Here is an 18096-nt window from a genome sequence, read left to right on the forward strand (position 1 = left end):
TTAAGCTCAGAAAACTGAGGCAACCCTTTCAGAACTGCAGGGCTTTGAGAAAAACGAGGAGGTGACCAAAATCCCCTCTGCACGCCCTGGTGTCTGTGCCAGCCTCACACCACCTGCAGCGGCTCCTCGCTCTGGCCTTTGTGCAGGTCACCATCCTCTCCCTCCTCTTTCTCCTTCACCCTTGCCCTGCTCCCTGAACACCTCCGGGGACTATGACCCCAACACCTCCCCGGGCAGCCCATCCCAGTATCTAACCACCCTTTCCGTGAAGAAATTCCTCTGAAGGCCCAGCCTGAACCTCCCCGGCTCAGCTTGAGGCCGTGTCCTCCCATCCTGTCACTCGTTCCCGGGAGCAGAGGCCGAACCCCACCTGGCCATACCCTCCTTTCAGGCGGCTGCAGAGCAGTGAGGTCCCCTGAGCCTCCTTCTCTCCAGACCGAACACCCCCCGCTCCCTCAGCCGCTTCTCACAACACTCGCCTCCAGACCCTGCCCTTGACTCGCTCCAGCCCCTCAAGGCCTTTTCCGAAGTGAGAGGCCCGGAGCTGGACACAGCACTGGAGGTGCGGCCGAGTACACAGGGACAATCCCTGCCCTGCTCCTGCTGGCCACGCTATTCCTGCTCCAGGCCAGCATGCCATTGGCCTCCCTGGCCACCTGGGCACACCTGGCTCAGTTCAATCGCTGTCACCAGTATCCCACATCCTTTTCCAGTGGGCCACCTTCCAGCCACTCTTCCCCAAGCCTGGAAGGCTACACGGGGTTATTGTGCACACTGGCTCCGAGCGAGTCCCCCAGGAAAGATAACGAAATGAAGACGGTGAGCGCAGGCACGTGAATGCCGGCAGCCTCGGCTGACGGCCGTGCCCCATCGGGGCGGGGGCGCGGCCCGTCCCGCCCAGCTCCGCATGGTTCCCCTGCGCGGCGCCCGCCGGGAGCCGCAGTCTCCGCCCGGCCCTCGTCTGTGCCCGCTTCCAGGCGGGGCTCAGCCGGGGACTGCGCTTCCCACTGTTCCCCGCGGTGCGCCGGGCCGGCGGGGCGGCCATGGGCTGGGGGGTCCGGCTCTGGGTGCTTGGCGGCCTGGCCGCCGGAAGGCGGCGAGGGCGGGCGGCGCGGGGAGCTGGAGCTGAGGCTGGTGCAGGTCGTGTTCCGGCACGGGGCACGCACCCCGCTGCGGCCGATCCCGGGGGCAGAGCCGGTGAGCTCGGGACGGGACGGGACGGGACGGGACGGGACTGGGGTGGTGCGGAGGTGCCCCGATCCCGAGCCGGCGGCGTGCCCGCTGCTGAGCTCTTGCTTGCTCCCGGCAGCCTGGTGGTTTGGTGGTTTTTCCCCTTCCCGAGGTGATACCGAGAGTAATTTCCGAGGGGAAAGCGTGGGAATTTGGCAGCTACAGCTTGGGTTAGGGTGGCTAGAAAGCTGTCCAGTGGAAAAAGGCCTGGGGTGCTGCTTGACAGCGACTGAACTGAGCCAGGTGTGCCCGGGGGGCCAGGGAGGCCAATGGCATCCTGGCCTGGAGCAGCAATGGAGTGACCAGCAGGAGCAGGGCAGGGATTGTCCCTACTGAGGGAGCTGGGGGTATTTCATCTGGAAAAGAGGAAGCTTAGGGGTGACCTTATCACTCTTTACAACTTATTGAAAAGAGGTTGCAGCCAGTTATGGGTCAGGCTTTTCTCCCAGGAAATAAGTAGCAGGATGAGAGGAGACAGTCTTTAATCTGTGCCCCATGAGTTCAGGTTGGACATCAGGAGGAATTTCTTCACAGAGGGGGATTAGACATTGGAAGGGGCTGCTCAGGGAGGTGTTGGAGTCCTGGTCCCTGGAGGTGTTTAAGGAAAGACTGGACATGGCACTGTGGCCTGGTTGACACAGTGGTGTTCAGTCACAGGTTGGGCTTGATGATCTCAGAGGTCTTTTCCAACCTAATTAATTCTGTGATTCTTTAAAGTGGAACAGCAACAGCACATTAGTGGAACAGATGACAGCAGAGAGAACAACTGCTGCAACTGCAGGGAGCCCTCAGGGGCGGGATACAGGGATGGGCATCCTGAGGCTTTACTCCAAGGCCAAGTTGTGCACCTCACAATGGGTGCTCAGCAAAGGTTTGGCTCCTGCCTCAGTGTTACCGCAAGGGATCCGGCACCCGCAGCTTCCTCCGAGGTCTGGCCTGGGGAGCCAGCAGGAGTTAGCTCAGATAGTTTCCTACAACAGCTTTTTGATGTGTAACAGAGCAGCAATTGCGATTTCCTACAGATTCTTCTCCTGTAAGGGGAGGAAAGCAAGTACTGCATTTCCTGCACATCAGGTCTGCAAATCCAGAGAGTAGCACTACTCTCATTTCTCTATGAGCTGTGTAAAGAGATCCCTTTGTCTCCTTATTGTGTTGTTGGCAAGACAGCACACTGTATTACTCCAGCTTTAGTTTAATGCTCTTAAAAGTCCTTCGTTTAATGCCCTTGAAAGTTTTCCACTGAAGCAGTTTGTTTGTTTTGAAACAGGTGGAATGGCATCCCACTCTTTTAGATGTACCTGCTAAGACTAAATTTGATTACATGGTGACAGACCTAAATGGAGGACCTCAACCCCCCTCATCCTTGGATGAAGAATACCATAAGACTGTTTTTAAGGTGAGGGTATATTTGCTGGTGGGTTCCTCTTTCCTCTGTAGACTTTTTTATTTCCATGGTCCACTGGAGACCTCTCCTTCTCTTTGCTCTTAGGGTGGTGCAGTCGCAGGACAGCTGACAAAAGTGGGGATGCAGCAGACATTCGCCCTGGGGGAAAGGCTGAGGAGAAACTACATGGAAGAAGTCAAGTTTCTTTCACCAATATTTAAGCCTGCTGAGGTCTTGTGAGTCTCTCAGGTCCCTCCTGGACCTTCCCTTTCTTCCCACCTCATAACAAGTAGCCTTGTGCTAGGGAAAACTCTGGCTAGCATAGCCTTCTCCACTCCACATCAAAATGTCTGGCCCCTCTGGGCCTTCATCTTTGCTCAGCCTGCAGAGCCTGGCACTAGAAATCACTCATGACACAAAGTATCCAATTGCCCAGCAGTCCTGAGAGTGATGCCAGGGACAGATTCATCTCACCTAGGCTGAGCCATTGGCAGTGCTGTTCTGCACTTCTGTGGTGAGTGAAGAGAAACAGGCATTTCTGGAGCACGCTTTAACTCACTGCAAACAGCTGAAGTTCAGTGAGATGAAGCAATCCCTGCTGCTCACATCAGTAATGCTGAGAGCATCTGGCTTAGGATGAGATTAAAAAAATCACACCAGACAAGTGCCAGTTTGTTGTCTCCTCTATCTCTGAAATGCAGTTAAAGGGCAGTTCAGATTATAGGTGTCTACCTAAGATATCTGTAGTGACAAAAGATGAGTCCCACCACAGATTTCCAAAGCCATGGTGGAAGGAGAATCCTCAGTTCCAGCAAGACCTCCCCAGCTGCAGCCATGTTAATGTGAAGGAGAAGGTGCTGCCTCACAAACTGCTTTCTCTCTTTCAGCATCCGTTCCACTAATATTTTCCGGAATCTGGAGTCCACACGCTGCGTGCTAGCTGGGCTGTACCAACAGCAGAAAGAAGGTTGGGGAGACTTCTGAACAGTGCCTTTCCTTGCTTAGTCTTCCCTAGATGCACACACCTTCTGCATCCTAACTCTCTGGCTCCTAGTTGTTACTTCTTCCTCAGTTCTTTGCACTTGGCTCCCTTCCCCAGTTCTCCTGGTCCTGTAGATTCTTTACCAGCTTGTCACTTGTTCCCTCTCTTTGCGTATCTTTCCGCTGCTCTTTCAGACCTGCTGAGGAGGTTAGTGTTAACACTCTTCAAAATCAAGAAGGCAAAAAGTTCACACATCAGAAAAAGGTTTCTCAGGGAAACCCAAGTATCTTGGTCACAAGTTCAGTATCTGGAGTAACTTTCACCTGTATCCTGCAGTTGGTAACTACTTGTTCTAAAAATACGCTCTGCATTTTAAAGATCTCACATCTGCTCCTTCCACATTCAGTTCCACGAACAAGTAGAAGTGACTTGCCAGAGCTCCTTACACTTCGTGATACAGAGACTAATTTTTGGCGCTAAGAAAAATGAACACACAACTGGGAAGCTTTACAAGGTGCACAGCAGGCATCCCTGTGGAAATAACTGCACAGAAACAAGTACAGTGGCTTGTGTTGCAGGTGATAGCTCGGGGGAAATTGCTAGTTGATAACACTGGACTGGAGCACAAAGCATAAAGCAGTCTAAAGAAACTGATCACAGAAACTTCCTTCTTGTTCCACAGGACCTGCTGTCATTGTCACTGATGAAGCAAGCTCTGAAATGCTCTACCCCAATTACCAGAACTGCCCGCGCCTGAAATACTTGACCAGGTAATTGCTAGCGATATCTCCCCGTATGATTTCACTGCTGTTCCGTTTCAGCAGTAGTAATTTACAACAGCACATTTTCTTCCCATTTCCCAATTTCTTTCCCTACCACTTACTGTTCTTTGGGAATGGTTAGCTAGTTGTATCAAATACTTGGTAAGCGGAATTATACACCAGGCAGTGGCATCAGAAGAAAATAAAATGGAGACTTTTCCTTGAAAGACCAGTTTAATTTAGTCTGTCTAGCAAACATTCATTACTAGCTAATGTACAGCTAGTCTGTAGCATTGCTGCAGGGCAGAATTAATGTCATCTACATCCCTTAGCAAGCCTTTCAAGTGTGAACATATTGGGCCTCCTTTTTATATTCAGCTTCTGGTTTGGGGGTTATTTCAACACTCCCGTCACATTCATACCTTGAAGAAACTGAAATATACTCAGCCTTGACACATTTAATGAAGGCTAATGAAGTGAAATAAGGAAGATCCTACATAGAACACTCATGTTTGTGGTATCAAGTACTCTGAAATGCCTGTGCCAGGTTTGGGTACAGGGTGGAAAAAGAAAAAGAGAGGCAGATATATTACAGTTTGGCTAGATTGTACATTAGCATATTTTTGCCCAAAATTCAAGAGCTGTCAGAATTCACTTGCAAGAGCTCATTGTGCAGTGCTTGACGCTGCAGGCAAAGGATAGGTCTAGACAGTGGTGAGGTGACAGTCCCTAGAAGCAGCCTATTCAGTAACATCACCTGTCCAAAAAAGGAGTAAACTGCAGAGTCTGCTGCTCCCTGCCCACCAACTGCACCTTTTGTGACCATATCAAGGTACACTTTTTGAGCTGCACTAAGCACTGCCTCAGCTTGCAGGCTACCTAGGGACTACAGTGGCCAGCATGGATATTCTCAGCTACATGTTTTAAAATAACATTTAAAGCAGCATAAAGATGCAAATGGCTTCTAACAAAGCAAAAGTTGGATTTAAGCTACAAGCGAGTATCTAGGTGTTTCCCATTTCCCACACCATACAGCAATCAGTTCAAAGCTGCTTCTTTCATGAGGCTGTTAAAGGCTACTCCTTGAAGACACAGACCTGTACTGTTCCAGTATGACCAGATCTGTTAGCTGATACACAGCCCTTGCTTAGGGGAGGCACTTCTGGGGTGTTCACATCTCATTTTAATTTTTCTTCCTGCCTTTGTGAGAGCAGAGAGCCAGCTCTGATCCTTGAAATCTGGATACAGCATCTGTCCCTTCTGCAGCTCAGACTCCCAACATCAGGAATCCCTCAGTATGCTGCAGTGCTTCCCTTCTACCCCTCACTGATATGGGAGAACTCCACTGGGCTGGGTGATGAGAAAAACAGAAGATAGAAAGCCTGGTGTGTGAAAAAGTTTTGATTTTCTTAATTCCTTTATAGGAATAAGTCGGAGAATGCTAAGCACCAGCCAGGTATCTCTGATGACTTGAAAACAATTAAGAAGAGGATGGGCATTAATGATGATGAGTCTGTGGATTTTTTTGTCCTCCTCGATAACGTTTTTGCTGAACAGGTGAGCTGAGCCGTTCTGTTGCACTGTCACAGAAAGAAACATCCCCTTACCATGCACATGGAGGAAGTCACAGTGCCAACACCCACAGATACTACTGTGCACTCCAGTAGCTTTCTATCCAACCCAGAATGCTTATAGAAATAGCACGGCCTTTTTAAAAAGCAGGTTGTGGGGTCAGCCTTGCTGTAGGGTGGATGAAGACTTGTCTCCAGTATTTTTGATCTTACCTTGAAATCCAGTATTTCTTTCACGTGTAGTGTAGAGCTAATAGAGGCATTGGGCCTTGCTTCCCCGTTATCAAGTGCTTTTGCTTTTCTGGCACTCAGCACCTAACAGTCATCTTAATCCCAGTTCCAGCACACTACCTGTGAGCCAGACTGCTTCTGCTACTGGAAGGAAGTTGGGCACATTTCTACCCCTCCTTAGTGACTTTTTTGCTGGAGCTAATAATAACTGGTCTGCCAGCTAAATGGCTCAATGTGTTACACTCTCCATGGAACTGGATCCTAAAAAACAAACATCCATCCTTCTGGTACACAGAGCAAGTCTGTGTGTTTAAAACCATCCTAAAAGTCCTCACATGAGTATTGTAGTACAATACTGTAGGACAAAAGGTGTGACATGAGCAGCTGTTTTCTGTGGGCAGTGATCCATGTGTCTTCAGGCTGGGTTCAGAAAGGGTCAAACCCTACCACTCTGCTGCATCTCCTCATTCCAGGTGCACAATATGCCAAGCTGCCCTGCGCTGAAGAGCTTCCAGCAGACAGTGGAGCGCCGATGTGTTGACTCCATGCTTTTCCTTCTGCAAGACAGTTCCAGGTGATTGCCTGTGTCCATGCCTCTGGCCTCAGCAGCTGTCTTACCCGGGGTGGATGTGCTAAACCAGCTTACTTCAGCAGACAGAAATGCTTTCCCAGCTGCTGCATTCCCCCACCAGAGCCCACTCATGAGTTTTGTGCCTCAGCCGTCTCAATGTAAAGTTCAGCGCCTTGAGTCCTAGGAAAAAGGAGTGCACACTGAGGAGACCAGGATGCCACTGAGGTAGGCAGTGAAAGCCTCAGCTGCCACAGGGGTTTTAAGTGAACCAGTGGCAAAAGCAAAAGAAGGGAGGAGGTGCTTCCAGCCCGTGCCCTGAGGCTGCCTTTGCAGTTGCACAAGTACAGTCCAAATTCCAGCCTGGGAAGCTTATCCCAGGGATGGCACCTGCACAGCTCGGCTGAGAAGCGCTGGTGCTAGTGGAAAAAGTGATGCCAGGTCCTGCACACATGTAACTACTTGCAAAGAGAATCTGCTGCTACATGCAGCTAATTACCTCCTCCACAGTTGTTTGTAAAGGCTGGCTGAGTTGCTAGCCTAGCAGTCATTTTCCTTTCAGATTCATTTGCAGCTGCCACATTCACCAGCTCTTCTCAGGTGGTAGTATAGGACTGTCCTTTCTTTACCATGTACTAGAGATCTCAGGTAATGAGACTGATTTACCCCATTCCCACAACACCCAGGAGAATTAGTCACACACATTTTCCATTTCCACTGATGTATTCATTAGGTAGAGGGAGTTTCTTCCCACCAGATATTGTATAAAGATCATCTCATTGTTTAATAAGAGGACAAAAACTACTTTTTTAATATAACAACCACTTTCTTGAGTCTTGCCTCTCCTCACCAAAGACCCCAACCACTTCAGCTGCTGTTTTGCTGCAGTCATCTTCCCTAGCTGAAACCCATGCACTCAAAAACCATACCAGGGAAACAAAACAGCCTAGAGAACAAAGATTGCTATTTACATGGCCACACCTCATGCTTATTAACACCTCTCTCCTCCCAGTCTGCAGTCACATTAGAGTGGTGCACACCAGCTGAACTAAAAACTGGCCATATTAATTGCATTTAATAGTTCTTAGATACACTTAATGCAGGTAATCAAATAATAAGGGAAAAAGCAGGTTCTCAAGTTTTCATGTACAATTGTGTGAAAGTTTTAAAACTAATAAATTTGTTTCTGCTTCTTTTCTAGAGAAATGCTTCAGATGAATATTGGCCTCCTGTTCAATACCTTAGAGAAGAACATTAAAGCAGCAGTAAATCCCTCAAATCCAGCTGAAAAGGCCAGGTACAGCACAGAACTCCTCCTCTAATCGTTACAAATTCTAACTTGATGGCACTGTGAAAAACTGGTTCAGAAAGTCATTGAATGTGAGGAATAAAAAGGAGTGCTCACCTGCTGGAAAAAGCAGGAGTGCTACTGCCTATCCATGGAGGAACACAGCTGACATTCCAGGTCTGTCTTTTCCTTTCTGTTTTTTTTTCCAGAAAGCTCTTCCTCTACGCTTCTCATGACTCCACTCTTATTCCTCTCCTGCTGGCACTGGGCACCTTTGATGAGAAGTGGCCCCCTTACGCTGCAGATGTGACGCTGGAACTGTATCAGCACCGGCGCTCCAAGGAGTGGTTTGTGCGCGTGGCTTACCGTGGAGAGGTGAGATCCCGTGGCAAGTCCCATCCACAAATCTTGGGCTTGTGGTTCCACCATGCAGCAAAAAAGGGCTTTGGCAATGCACAATATCTGTGATTCTGTCTCTTTGCCTTGCAGGAGCAAGTGGTGAAAGGCTGTAAAGCAGGTCTCTGCCCACTCGAAGAATTTCTGGAAGTTCTTTCACAGTACTCAGTCACCCCAGAGGAGTACAGTAACCTGTGCTCCAAAGTGGACAGGAATCAGAAAACTAACTCATAATTAAGCTGTCATAAATTAAAATCAGTTTATTGTCACAATCTTCGACTGTTTTTCTTTATGTCCTTGCTAGCCTTCTCTATTTCAAATGTATTTTAGATGAGGGGACATTTTCCGACCAGACACAGGGTGGCACAGTGTCACTTTACACTGTTAGCAGCAGGCTGAAAGAAGCCACGTGACAGAATGGCTCAAATTTACTTCTGAGGTGACCACACAAAAGCAGGGAGAGGCTGGAAACAGCAAGGGTGAGAACAGACCATTTAAAATTGCCCATCTGTATCAGGAATGTGACAAAACATACCTCTTCCTCATATGCTGGGACTGTGGCATGAAGCACAGCTTGCTCTGTGCTACCAGACTTCAAAGCTTTGACTTAACATTGACTTTATGTTTGGTAAACTGCAGAAGCCATTGTGCCTTTCCCTTTCTTCTGGCATGTTGGAGGGTTGCTCTCTGCAGACAGATGAGTCTCCCTAATTGCATAGCATTTAGCTACCCCATCTTCTTGAGGGCATTTTTGTGCACAGAAAACATCTCCAAAGGGACAGCAAGCCTCCAAACCTCTTCCCTGCACTCCTCTAATTATGGAAATTCTGCCATGAACAGGCAGAACAACCATAGAGGGCCAAGTACAAGAACACAATCTTGGTGAACTCTGCTTAATGTGCTTTAAATGAGGAAGTCTGGGGAGCTGGTATCGACTTCAGCTTTGGGCAGCAGTGATCTATTTTGCCCTTGCTGAAAGGGGAACACAGCACTGGCCAACAGCAGTACTTCTGGCTGAGATGACAGCTTTTCCTGTAAGACAGTACTAGAAATCACAATGTTGCCAAAGTCATAGAATCAGAATGGTTTGGGTTGGAAGGGACCTTAAAGATCATATAGTTCCAATCCCCTGCCACGGGCAGGGATGCCATCCACTTGAGCAGCTCAAAGCTCCATCCTACCTGGTCTTAAACACTTTCAGAGATGGGGCATCCACAGCTTCTCTGAGCAGTCTGTGCCACTGCCTCACCACTCTCACAGTAAAGAATTTAACCTAAATCTCTCCTCTTTAGTTTAAAACTGTTCTCTCTCTTGTCCTATCACTGTCTGCCCATGTAACAAGTCACTCTCCCTCTTTCTTATAAGCCTCCCATTAGGCATTGCAAGGCTGCTCTGAAGTCCTTCTGGAGCCTTTTCCAGGCTTAGCAGCCCAAACTCTCTCAGCCTGTTTTCGTAAGAGAAGTTTTCCAGTCCTCTGATAATCTTTGTGGCCTCCTCTGAACTGATTTGTACAGGTCCACATCTTTCTTGTGCTGGGTGCCCCAGAGCTGGATGCAGCACTGCAGTGGGGTCAGAGCAGAGCAGAGGGGCAGAATCCTGTCCTTGACCTGCTGCCCAGAGGGCTTTGGATGCAGCCCAGAACATGGTTGGCTTTTTGGGCTACGAGCACAGAGTGCTGGCTCATGTCCAGCTTTTCATCCACCACAATTCCCAAGTGCTTCTCCACAGGGCTGCTCTCAGTGACTTCTGGACTGGTCTCATGTCTGGGATTGCCCTGAGCCAGGTGCAACACCATGTACTGGGACTTGTTGAACCTCACTAGGTTCTCACAGACTCACTTCTCAAGTTTGTCCAGGTCCTTCTCTTGTGTCAATGGCACAACTTGACTTTGTGTCTTCTGCAAACTTGCTGAGAGCGCACTCGATCTCACTGACTATTTCATTGAAAAAGATCTCCACTTTTCAATAAGTAAATAAAACGTGGTCCCTACTTCCTTTGGGATAGGCAGAGGTTAAAATAGGGGGACCATTTATTAAAATGACCCTGCAATTTAGGTCCTGTGTTACCTCTTCTTGGTTAGCGAAAAAATCACTTAACATAAGCCACTGACAGATACATGATGGAGGCACTACAGCACCTTTTCCCTAAGAAGAATGGGCTGGAATTACCTCTACTCTTTCATTAGCCTGCCCCCACCACAATTACATGTTGACACCACGCACAGTGAACAGAATAATTTGAATGCTAAATACATTGCTGGAGGTCTCACTGAACTGCTATTAGAAGCTGTCAAAAAAGCAAACAAAACATTGTTATTTTCCATCAAGTTTTTGTACAGCCTGAAACCATAATGCCACTATATAAAAATCAATGCCTACCCTGTCTTAAGAACAGTGTGTTCTGCTCTAATCAAGCTCTCTCTTATACACAGTTTCAAGTATTTGGGGAACAGTGATGAAAATATTAGGTCTACAATTACAAGTTATTCGTGAGGCATGGACTGCATGCATCAGGAACTCTGGCCATAAAAAAAGGAGGAATTCACATACCTACTCCTAAATAATAACTAGGAGCATCCCAAACAAAAGCGACCAGTAGCCAGGAAAAAAATTGCAACACAGCCACAAGTCAGAGCACTCAGCAGTGCAAGTTGTTCCAGAGCAGGTAGGATTGTTAAATGGCACTGCTTTTACACAATTAAGATCCTCCTATCACTCTAGGCAGGGTAACACAATTTTCAGTAACAGCAGAAGACCTCAGAAAAGCTTCTTGGCAGTGGCTTGGAGGAAGGCACCACTGGGAACAGGTTACTTCTCTGTCTCTTGCAGCATTTCTGTAGTGCCCCCTCTGCCCTGTTCTAGCCTTACCCTTCCCCTCAGTGTCAAAGTGGCTGGCCCATGCAATGGCCCACCCCACTGAGCATTTCATGGCAGCTGTGCCCACAGGCTGAAGGAGGAGTTATTTCTGACCACAACTAGTTTAAATTATCATTTCAGAAGAGGATTGGTTGGACAGTGGAAGAGTTTTAATACCAAAAGACAGAGGTAAGTGGGAGCTACTGTACTGCAAACACAGCATGGAAAAGCTAAGGCATTCCTGAGAACATGGAATAAAAATTCCCAGAAATCATCAATTTCCCAGTATCCCAAACAAAACATCACTTTTTTTCCTGTGTCATTAACTATTTTAGGTTAAGAATTACTACCAACTGATAAAGTGAAGTGCATTTTAGTAAATACAGACCTGTATCAAACATGGATCATTTTTCCTCGAGAAGTGTCACATTAGGGAACGGGTTTCAGCCAGCAGCCTGGTGAGGCTGCACAAGGAAAGCGTTCACCATCATGAGTGCAGAAGGACACCACCAATAAAATGCAGCCTGTCCTGCCACCTGAATGAAAACTAGCACAGCAGAGAGCACGCAAAGCACTTCAAAATTAAGCCCTGCCTATACCCTATTTGTAATAGTCCCAACACTCTGGGGGAACAAAAAATGGGGCATTTCATCTTACCCTCAGAAAGATTCGGGCACCCACATCTACTCAGAGTCAGGACACATGTATTGTACCATAAGCACTACCAGCATTCAAATCAGAACAGATCTCCACACACTGATCTGTCTTCCAAAATGTGACCCTAAGGATGTCAGGACTAAACTCCTAAGGCTGGCTCCTTGCTGTCACCTTCTTTAGCAGATTAGCTAGCTCATGATACAGGTACAAATCTTGAGTTTATTTGGACAGTGCTTAGAACTGCCAGTGTACTTCACAGATGACCTGAGTGCAAGTCTACTAATTTAAAACAAACAGATTTCAAATATTTTAAACTTTTGATTTAGCAGGCACATTACTTCGCGTTTCAGAAGTTCACCATCTGCTGGGTTTACCTTTTAAGTCTCTCCACACTCCGGCTGCGCAGCCATCTGGGATGAGATAATTTGAACAGCAGACTGTTTCCTCCCATGTTACTAGAGAGGAAGAGCAGCCAAGCATGTATGAATAAAGTCTATTTCATTCTTTCAAACAAAGGTGGAGGAGGATGATTTGAAAGCTTTAAAAAAAAAAGGGGGGGGGAAGAAAACTGAAAATGGCAACCCACTTTCCATCTTCAACTGTACCATGACTACCAAAGCTGAGTCACAGTTACTATTGATAAGCAGGAGGGAACAGAGCCTGATTACAGATCCTCAGGTGAGTCCGCAAGGCTGACAGCTAGAAAGCTTTTCCATTTGCAAAGCAAAAAGGAAAGAAGTAGAATCAGAGCAAAACAAAGAACTTCATCTATGCACATCTACACAGTCATGTTCACAACTGGAGCCAGCTAAGACCTTAGCAACTCTTGTTCATCTGCTGGTGCAAACACTGAATGCATCTACGTGGACTCAGGAGAATCCACATCTTCTGCACTTTCTGTAAGAAAAATCTCATTAAAATACTAAATGCCAGCATCTTAAGTTAGACACAGAACAGAAGGAAATTATACAGCATGTTTAAAATGTATCCTCTCACTCTTCAGTGGCTTTGAAACAGAGAATTTCCTATGCTAATTTTCCTAGAATAAGTCACAGCCACCTCAAATCCTGTGCTATTCAAAATCATAACAGGCATAGGAGGCCCTACGACAGTTTAAAAAAATCCCAAAACCTCCGGCTCATTTCTATGTCGATCAAGAACTTTGCTTTGTTCAACATGGTAAAAACAGTCAGGAGTGATGGCAGAAGTGGCAACACTTAAAAAGGTTGCATTGTAACAATTCCCATGCAAGGTCCTCAAAAGGGAGCTGTGCAACCACTTAAAGAAGAGGTAATTCCGCCCTACAGAAATAACACTTACTGTGTCATTGTCATCTCTTTCCAAAATCTTGACAAGCCCGTGCTTCACGCTGCCTGTCTTGTCAGAGGGAAGCACCACAACAGACATCCTACACTTTGTCAAAAGAGTAATTCTCACCCAAAATCATCGTAAATTTGCATGACAGCACAAAGGTGAATTTGGAAGCAGACAACAGAAGGCTCTGAGGCTTGCGTGCCTCCAACAGTGCATGGCTTCACTCATTTTATAACACCAGCAACAAAAGTTTAGTAAATCAGCCACCAAGAGGAATTCTTTTTCCACCTGTTAAAGATCAGTTCACTCTGAAAAATTCTCACACACAAGCATGTTAAAAATACTCATTCTCCACATGAATTTTTACACTAATGGACAGTCCTCTGAAGAAATTACTCATTGAAATAATTTTAAGTAGCAGTAAGTGGAAGGAAGAACAGATTACCCACTCCACATGCAGTGCTGGGGGACCACAGAACAGCCAGCCACAGAGCCCACACCCTGGCCTACAGATCTGTATCTGGCTCATGCTGATATTCTCCAGGAGCAGGGCTCAACTCCCAATCCATGTTTTGTCATCCAGCCTTTCACTCCTCATAGGCAAGGCCATAAAACCTCCTTGCTGAAATCCTCTCAAAAGGCAAGTTTGAAAAGACAGGGGATTAGGAAGCAATCGATGAGAACTGTGGCAAAGCAACAATTTACTCAGCAGGGCTGTCTTGATAAAAATCTGCTCACTGACAATTTCTGTCTCACCTTTGTTATTAAAGCTCACCCTTCCCCACCATCTCAGGCTCTCAGTGCTGGCAGTCAGAGACCTGACCCAATCCAGAGTCCCCAGGGAGGGACACAATCCCAGTGCCTCGGCAGACTGACACTGCTGCTCAGGGGGAGCTCAAACCCATGTACCTTGCAATGCTGCAAACACTCTCCAGGAGGAAGTGATGGAGACAAGTTTCATCTGTTCCTTGACCCTCAACAAATTGAGGAAGTCTCTAAGTATAGTTCCTGGGGTGTTCTGAAATAAGACCTCACTCCAAGGGAAAACAAGCTCAGTTCAGGATTAAGTTAACGGAACTGCCTCAAAAGGAGCACACAGCTGCCTATTGACCAGACTTTTAGGAGCTGTCAAAGTTTAGCCCACCTGGCCTCTAGGCTGGCTGTGATCACAAGGAAGAGCAAACCGTCATCTGGCCAGCTGTTTGATCTACACAGAAACAACTGGACTGGATAAAGGAGACAGTTCATTTTTGTAAGAAACAATATATTTTATTTTTCTGACACCACAGCCCTGGCGAGTGGTTTTGTACCAAATTTAATGGAGGTTACACAGAACGTTTTACGCTGGGGAGGAAAAAAAAATAACCACAAAAAAAAAATCCTGGATAACTTTTAGTGTCTGTTCCACTCCCACATTAATAAAATCACTTGGGGTTTCTAAGAAAAGGAGAATAGGAAACAGTGAGAGAGAGACTACTGTAGGATGTAACAGTGTCCAAGTCCAGCCCCTTCCTAAAAGTGGGAAGAGTCCCCACGTGAGGAGAGGCTCTCCTAGATTTACTCCCCAAAATAACACAATGTATTGCAGCTGCCATAGGAGGAGACAGAAGGGGACGGAGAGAGAGAGAAGCCTATTTAATAAAGAGTGGGAGGGAGAGACAGAAGGTGCTGGACAGCACGCCATAATTTGAAAAATATGTCCTTAACTTATTATTTATTTCTTTTAAAAGATTCCCCTCACTGAACTTAAGTTCCTTTTTGTGCTTTTCATTAATACTCTGCTCTGAGGTCGTAGTTTGGTTTTTCTATACATTGGAGTTGAAGGAAAATAGTCCGAAGTTCTGAAGATGGATTCTCCACCTAAAGTAAACAGCCTAGAATCCCATTCTCCTCTCACCCCAAAGACTAAAGTCTCTGCTAAAATCCCTTTTACAATATAGTACAGTACACAAAAAACCCCAAAAATAACCGAGAGTCCTGGGAGAAGCCAGTCCGAAGGACGTAAACATACAGAGAATGGTGCAACTTGTGACAAATGGCAATTCTCAAAATACAGCTACAGATTCTCAAAGCAGGTGCCGTCACGGGATACCCAAGTCCACAAAAATAATTTTTAAAAAATAAATCTTAAAAAAAAAACAACCTGTTAAAATGAATATTTTTTTTTTCAGGTAATTCCATACATTCGAGATTTCCCAAAGCATCCTCTGGTCTCTTTTCACCTATTGCATGGCCAAACTGTACTCCTGAAGCTCCCAAAAAAGCCCTCAGGACTTGGAATCTCATCTTGACAAGGATCAGAACATCCAGTCTTATGGTAGCAGCTTAAAACATCATGTTCCCTGGGTTTCCAGGGCCTTGGCTAAATCCTCCCATGCCAACATCAGCAGCCATACCTCGGGGCCTCATCTGGGGGGGAATCATGATGTTTTGTTGGGGTCCCATCATGCCCTGCATTGACATCATCATCCCAGGTGACCCCACGGGGCCCGGGTGGCTGTAGAGCCCGGCGGGGGCTCGGTCCTTGCCCGGGATCATGCCCACGGCGGCCACGGGGTTGCTCATGAGCGCGGGCTGGCCGGGCATGGCGGGCTGTGCTGGTGACATCATGCGGTGGTGCGGCCCCATCATGCCCTGCTGCAGGAAGGCCGGCGGCCTCATCGGGTTGTGACCGGGCATGGACGGAGCCGTGCCAAGAGGGATATCCGGAGTTCCCACCGGCCCGGGGCCCCCCATGCCGGGCAATGTTAGTCCCATCCTCGGCGTCTGCTCTCCTATCATCCCCTGCATGTGGGAGAAGCCAGGCCCGGGACCCTGAGGCTGCTTGCGGCCTGGCACCTCCCCACGAGGGAAATACTGTAGTGTCTGGCTGGGCTTCTCCGATGGGATAATCCTGGACAGGTCAAACTCGGGTATTCCCGTGGCTCCGGGACGGATCACCTCCTGCAGCTCTGGATCAGTGAAAACCGAAGGCATGTTGTTTCCAAGAACAGTGAAGGAGTCTGGACCGCCAGGGCCTCCAGTCTTGCAAAGTGCTGGATCTGTCGAACTTTGGGGCAGGTTGGTAGGACGCCCCAGAGGTCCCTCTCCGTGGAAGCCCATTCCCGCTGGGAAGTTGCCTTGTCCACCGCTGGGCCCGTTGTGTGGAAATGGCACCTGCTGTGGAGGGGACTGTACGGGAGGGAACCCCTGCGGGAAGCCCAGGCGTCCTTGAGGTACCATTGGAGACTCCTGGGAACCATGCCCCATCATTGGGTTGTGTGACATCAGGCCGGGTCCCACGGGGACCCCGTGAGGAGGTATATTGGGTCCCATAGCATTTGGAGAGGGCATCTGGTTGTTATGGGAAAGAGGCTGGGTCATTCCCATTGGGCTAAGGGTTGGCATTGGACCCACTGGGTTTGGACCTGAAATTCGAGGATTCTGAGAATTAATGCCCATTCCTAGGGAAGAAACAAGGAATCACATTTAGACAACAACCAGTAATAATCAATAAAGCTGTCGGAGAGCTTTCTGCAAGGTTACCAAGTCTGCACACACACAAAAATACAATGCTAGTAAAAAAACCATCAGTAGTGGCTTTGAAAAGTGTTATTTTAACCAGAAATTTGATGCCACTCAAACAGCCACCTCCCTAAGCTTGTCACTGCCCTATGAAACAGTGACAAAAGCCTGCTCCATAAATAGGATTTCAATCCAAACCGTACTTTTACTACCTCCCTGGCAGTCTGCATGACACAGGCAGCAGCAAACATGTCTGTGACAGATAATCAGCATATGGACACTAGTCCACTGGGAAGTGACTGAAACTCCTTTCAAAACTCAGCAGTGATAAATCAGATAACCCTCATAAGACTAAGAGGCAGTGATCAATGAGGTTAATGAGTTACCATCATGAACTTATTCAATTAGCCAGCTTTCCCCAGATATATTCAGCCATTACTGTGTGAAACACACTGCAAAGCTACAGGTAAACTCATCAAGTATTCATTACCAATTGCCACTCTCTTGAAACATTCACTCATCCCCTTTTTCAACTATTAATTCAACAGGGTGGAGGTGCTACCGCCTACATTTCTTTTTTTCATGATTCAGTGCCAAAAAAAACCCAAACAAACCCCCCAAAAACAGTGAAGCTTCTATTGCACTGCCTTAAGACAGGAGACAAGTTTCCTCAGGATAACACATTGTAGATCTGACCCTTAATCCCATGAGCAGCCTTCATTCACACAAATAATCCCAGTCTGCCTGAGGGGCAATCTCTCCCATACACAAGTGTTTTCCATGTTAGACACATTCTGAAGAATGCACACTTTCTGAACAGAAAAAAACAGTTGCAAGGAGAATTTCCACCTCTACATTTCAGAGCTGCTTCCTCAAAACCAACCCATGGCTACATATTCCTCAAGTTTTTCCCGTCTCACTGTCTTCATTTGATGAGGTTTCCATAGAATCACCCCGACACCTTGTGCTTATGTTCCTTTGATTTTCTTACCTGGTACGCTGTTCATAGGTGGCAGGTTTGGGGAGCGTGCTGGAGGGGAGTCGTCATCCGAGCTGGCCACAGTTTTGATGGCATCATGATAGAGCGGTGTAGAGCTGGGCATGGCAAATTTGGACATCCTGGACATCATAATGGAGAGGGGATTCTGGGAGAGGGTTGGCTCCGGAGGCATTGTGTAAGGACTGCTAGAGGGAAGATTTCCAGGGAGAGTCGCAGGAGCAGACTGGCTGACTGTGGAAGGAGGTGGACCAGCTTAGGGAAAAAAAAGAAAGGAAAAAGAGAGAATGAATTTAAATTTTTTTCCTTCTTAGTGTTTTCCCTAAATCAAACTGTTTTCCCCTAGAAATCTCAAAAA

At 47.3% G+C, this 18096-nt stretch overlaps 2 protein-coding genes across 4 annotated transcripts in view; one reads left to right on the forward strand and one right to left on the reverse strand.

Moving 5' to 3' along the window:
• The first annotated feature begins 915 nt into the window (after window positions 1-915).
• Window positions 916-8683, forward strand: ACP6 (acid phosphatase 6, lysophosphatidic). The gene is given in 11 exon segments (XM_041480292.1): window positions 916-1087; window positions 1089-1197; window positions 2498-2626; window positions 2720-2850; window positions 3502-3581; window positions 4279-4366; window positions 5782-5914; window positions 6633-6733; window positions 7929-8024; window positions 8225-8390; window positions 8505-8683. Coding segments are annotated over 11 exon segments (1218 nt in total). The 5' UTR covers window positions 916-1043; the 3' UTR covers window positions 8646-8683.
• Window positions 8684-14495: 5812 nt separating this feature from the next.
• The window catches only part of BCL9 (BCL9 transcription coactivator), a 29690-nt gene continuing 26089 nt past the window's right edge, over window positions 14496-18096 (reverse strand). For all 3 annotated transcript variants that reach the window (XM_041480277.1, XM_041480274.1, XM_041480275.1), the window contains 2 exons: window positions 17733-17993; window positions 14496-16680 (listed from right to left, as the gene is read on the reverse strand). In XM_041480277.1, the coding sequence (XP_041336211.1) occupies window positions 15563-16680; window positions 17733-17993 (1379 nt within the window). In that variant the 3' untranslated portion in view covers window positions 14496-15562. The remainder of the gene's footprint in view (window positions 16681-17732; window positions 17994-18096) is intronic.

This window comes from Pyrgilauda ruficollis, unplaced genomic scaffold, assembly GCF_017590135.1.
Source record: "Pyrgilauda ruficollis isolate IOZ18807 unplaced genomic scaffold, ASM1759013v1 scaffold50, whole genome shotgun sequence".
Classification (NCBI taxonomy): Eukaryota; Metazoa; Chordata; class Aves; order Passeriformes; family Passeridae; genus Pyrgilauda; species Pyrgilauda ruficollis.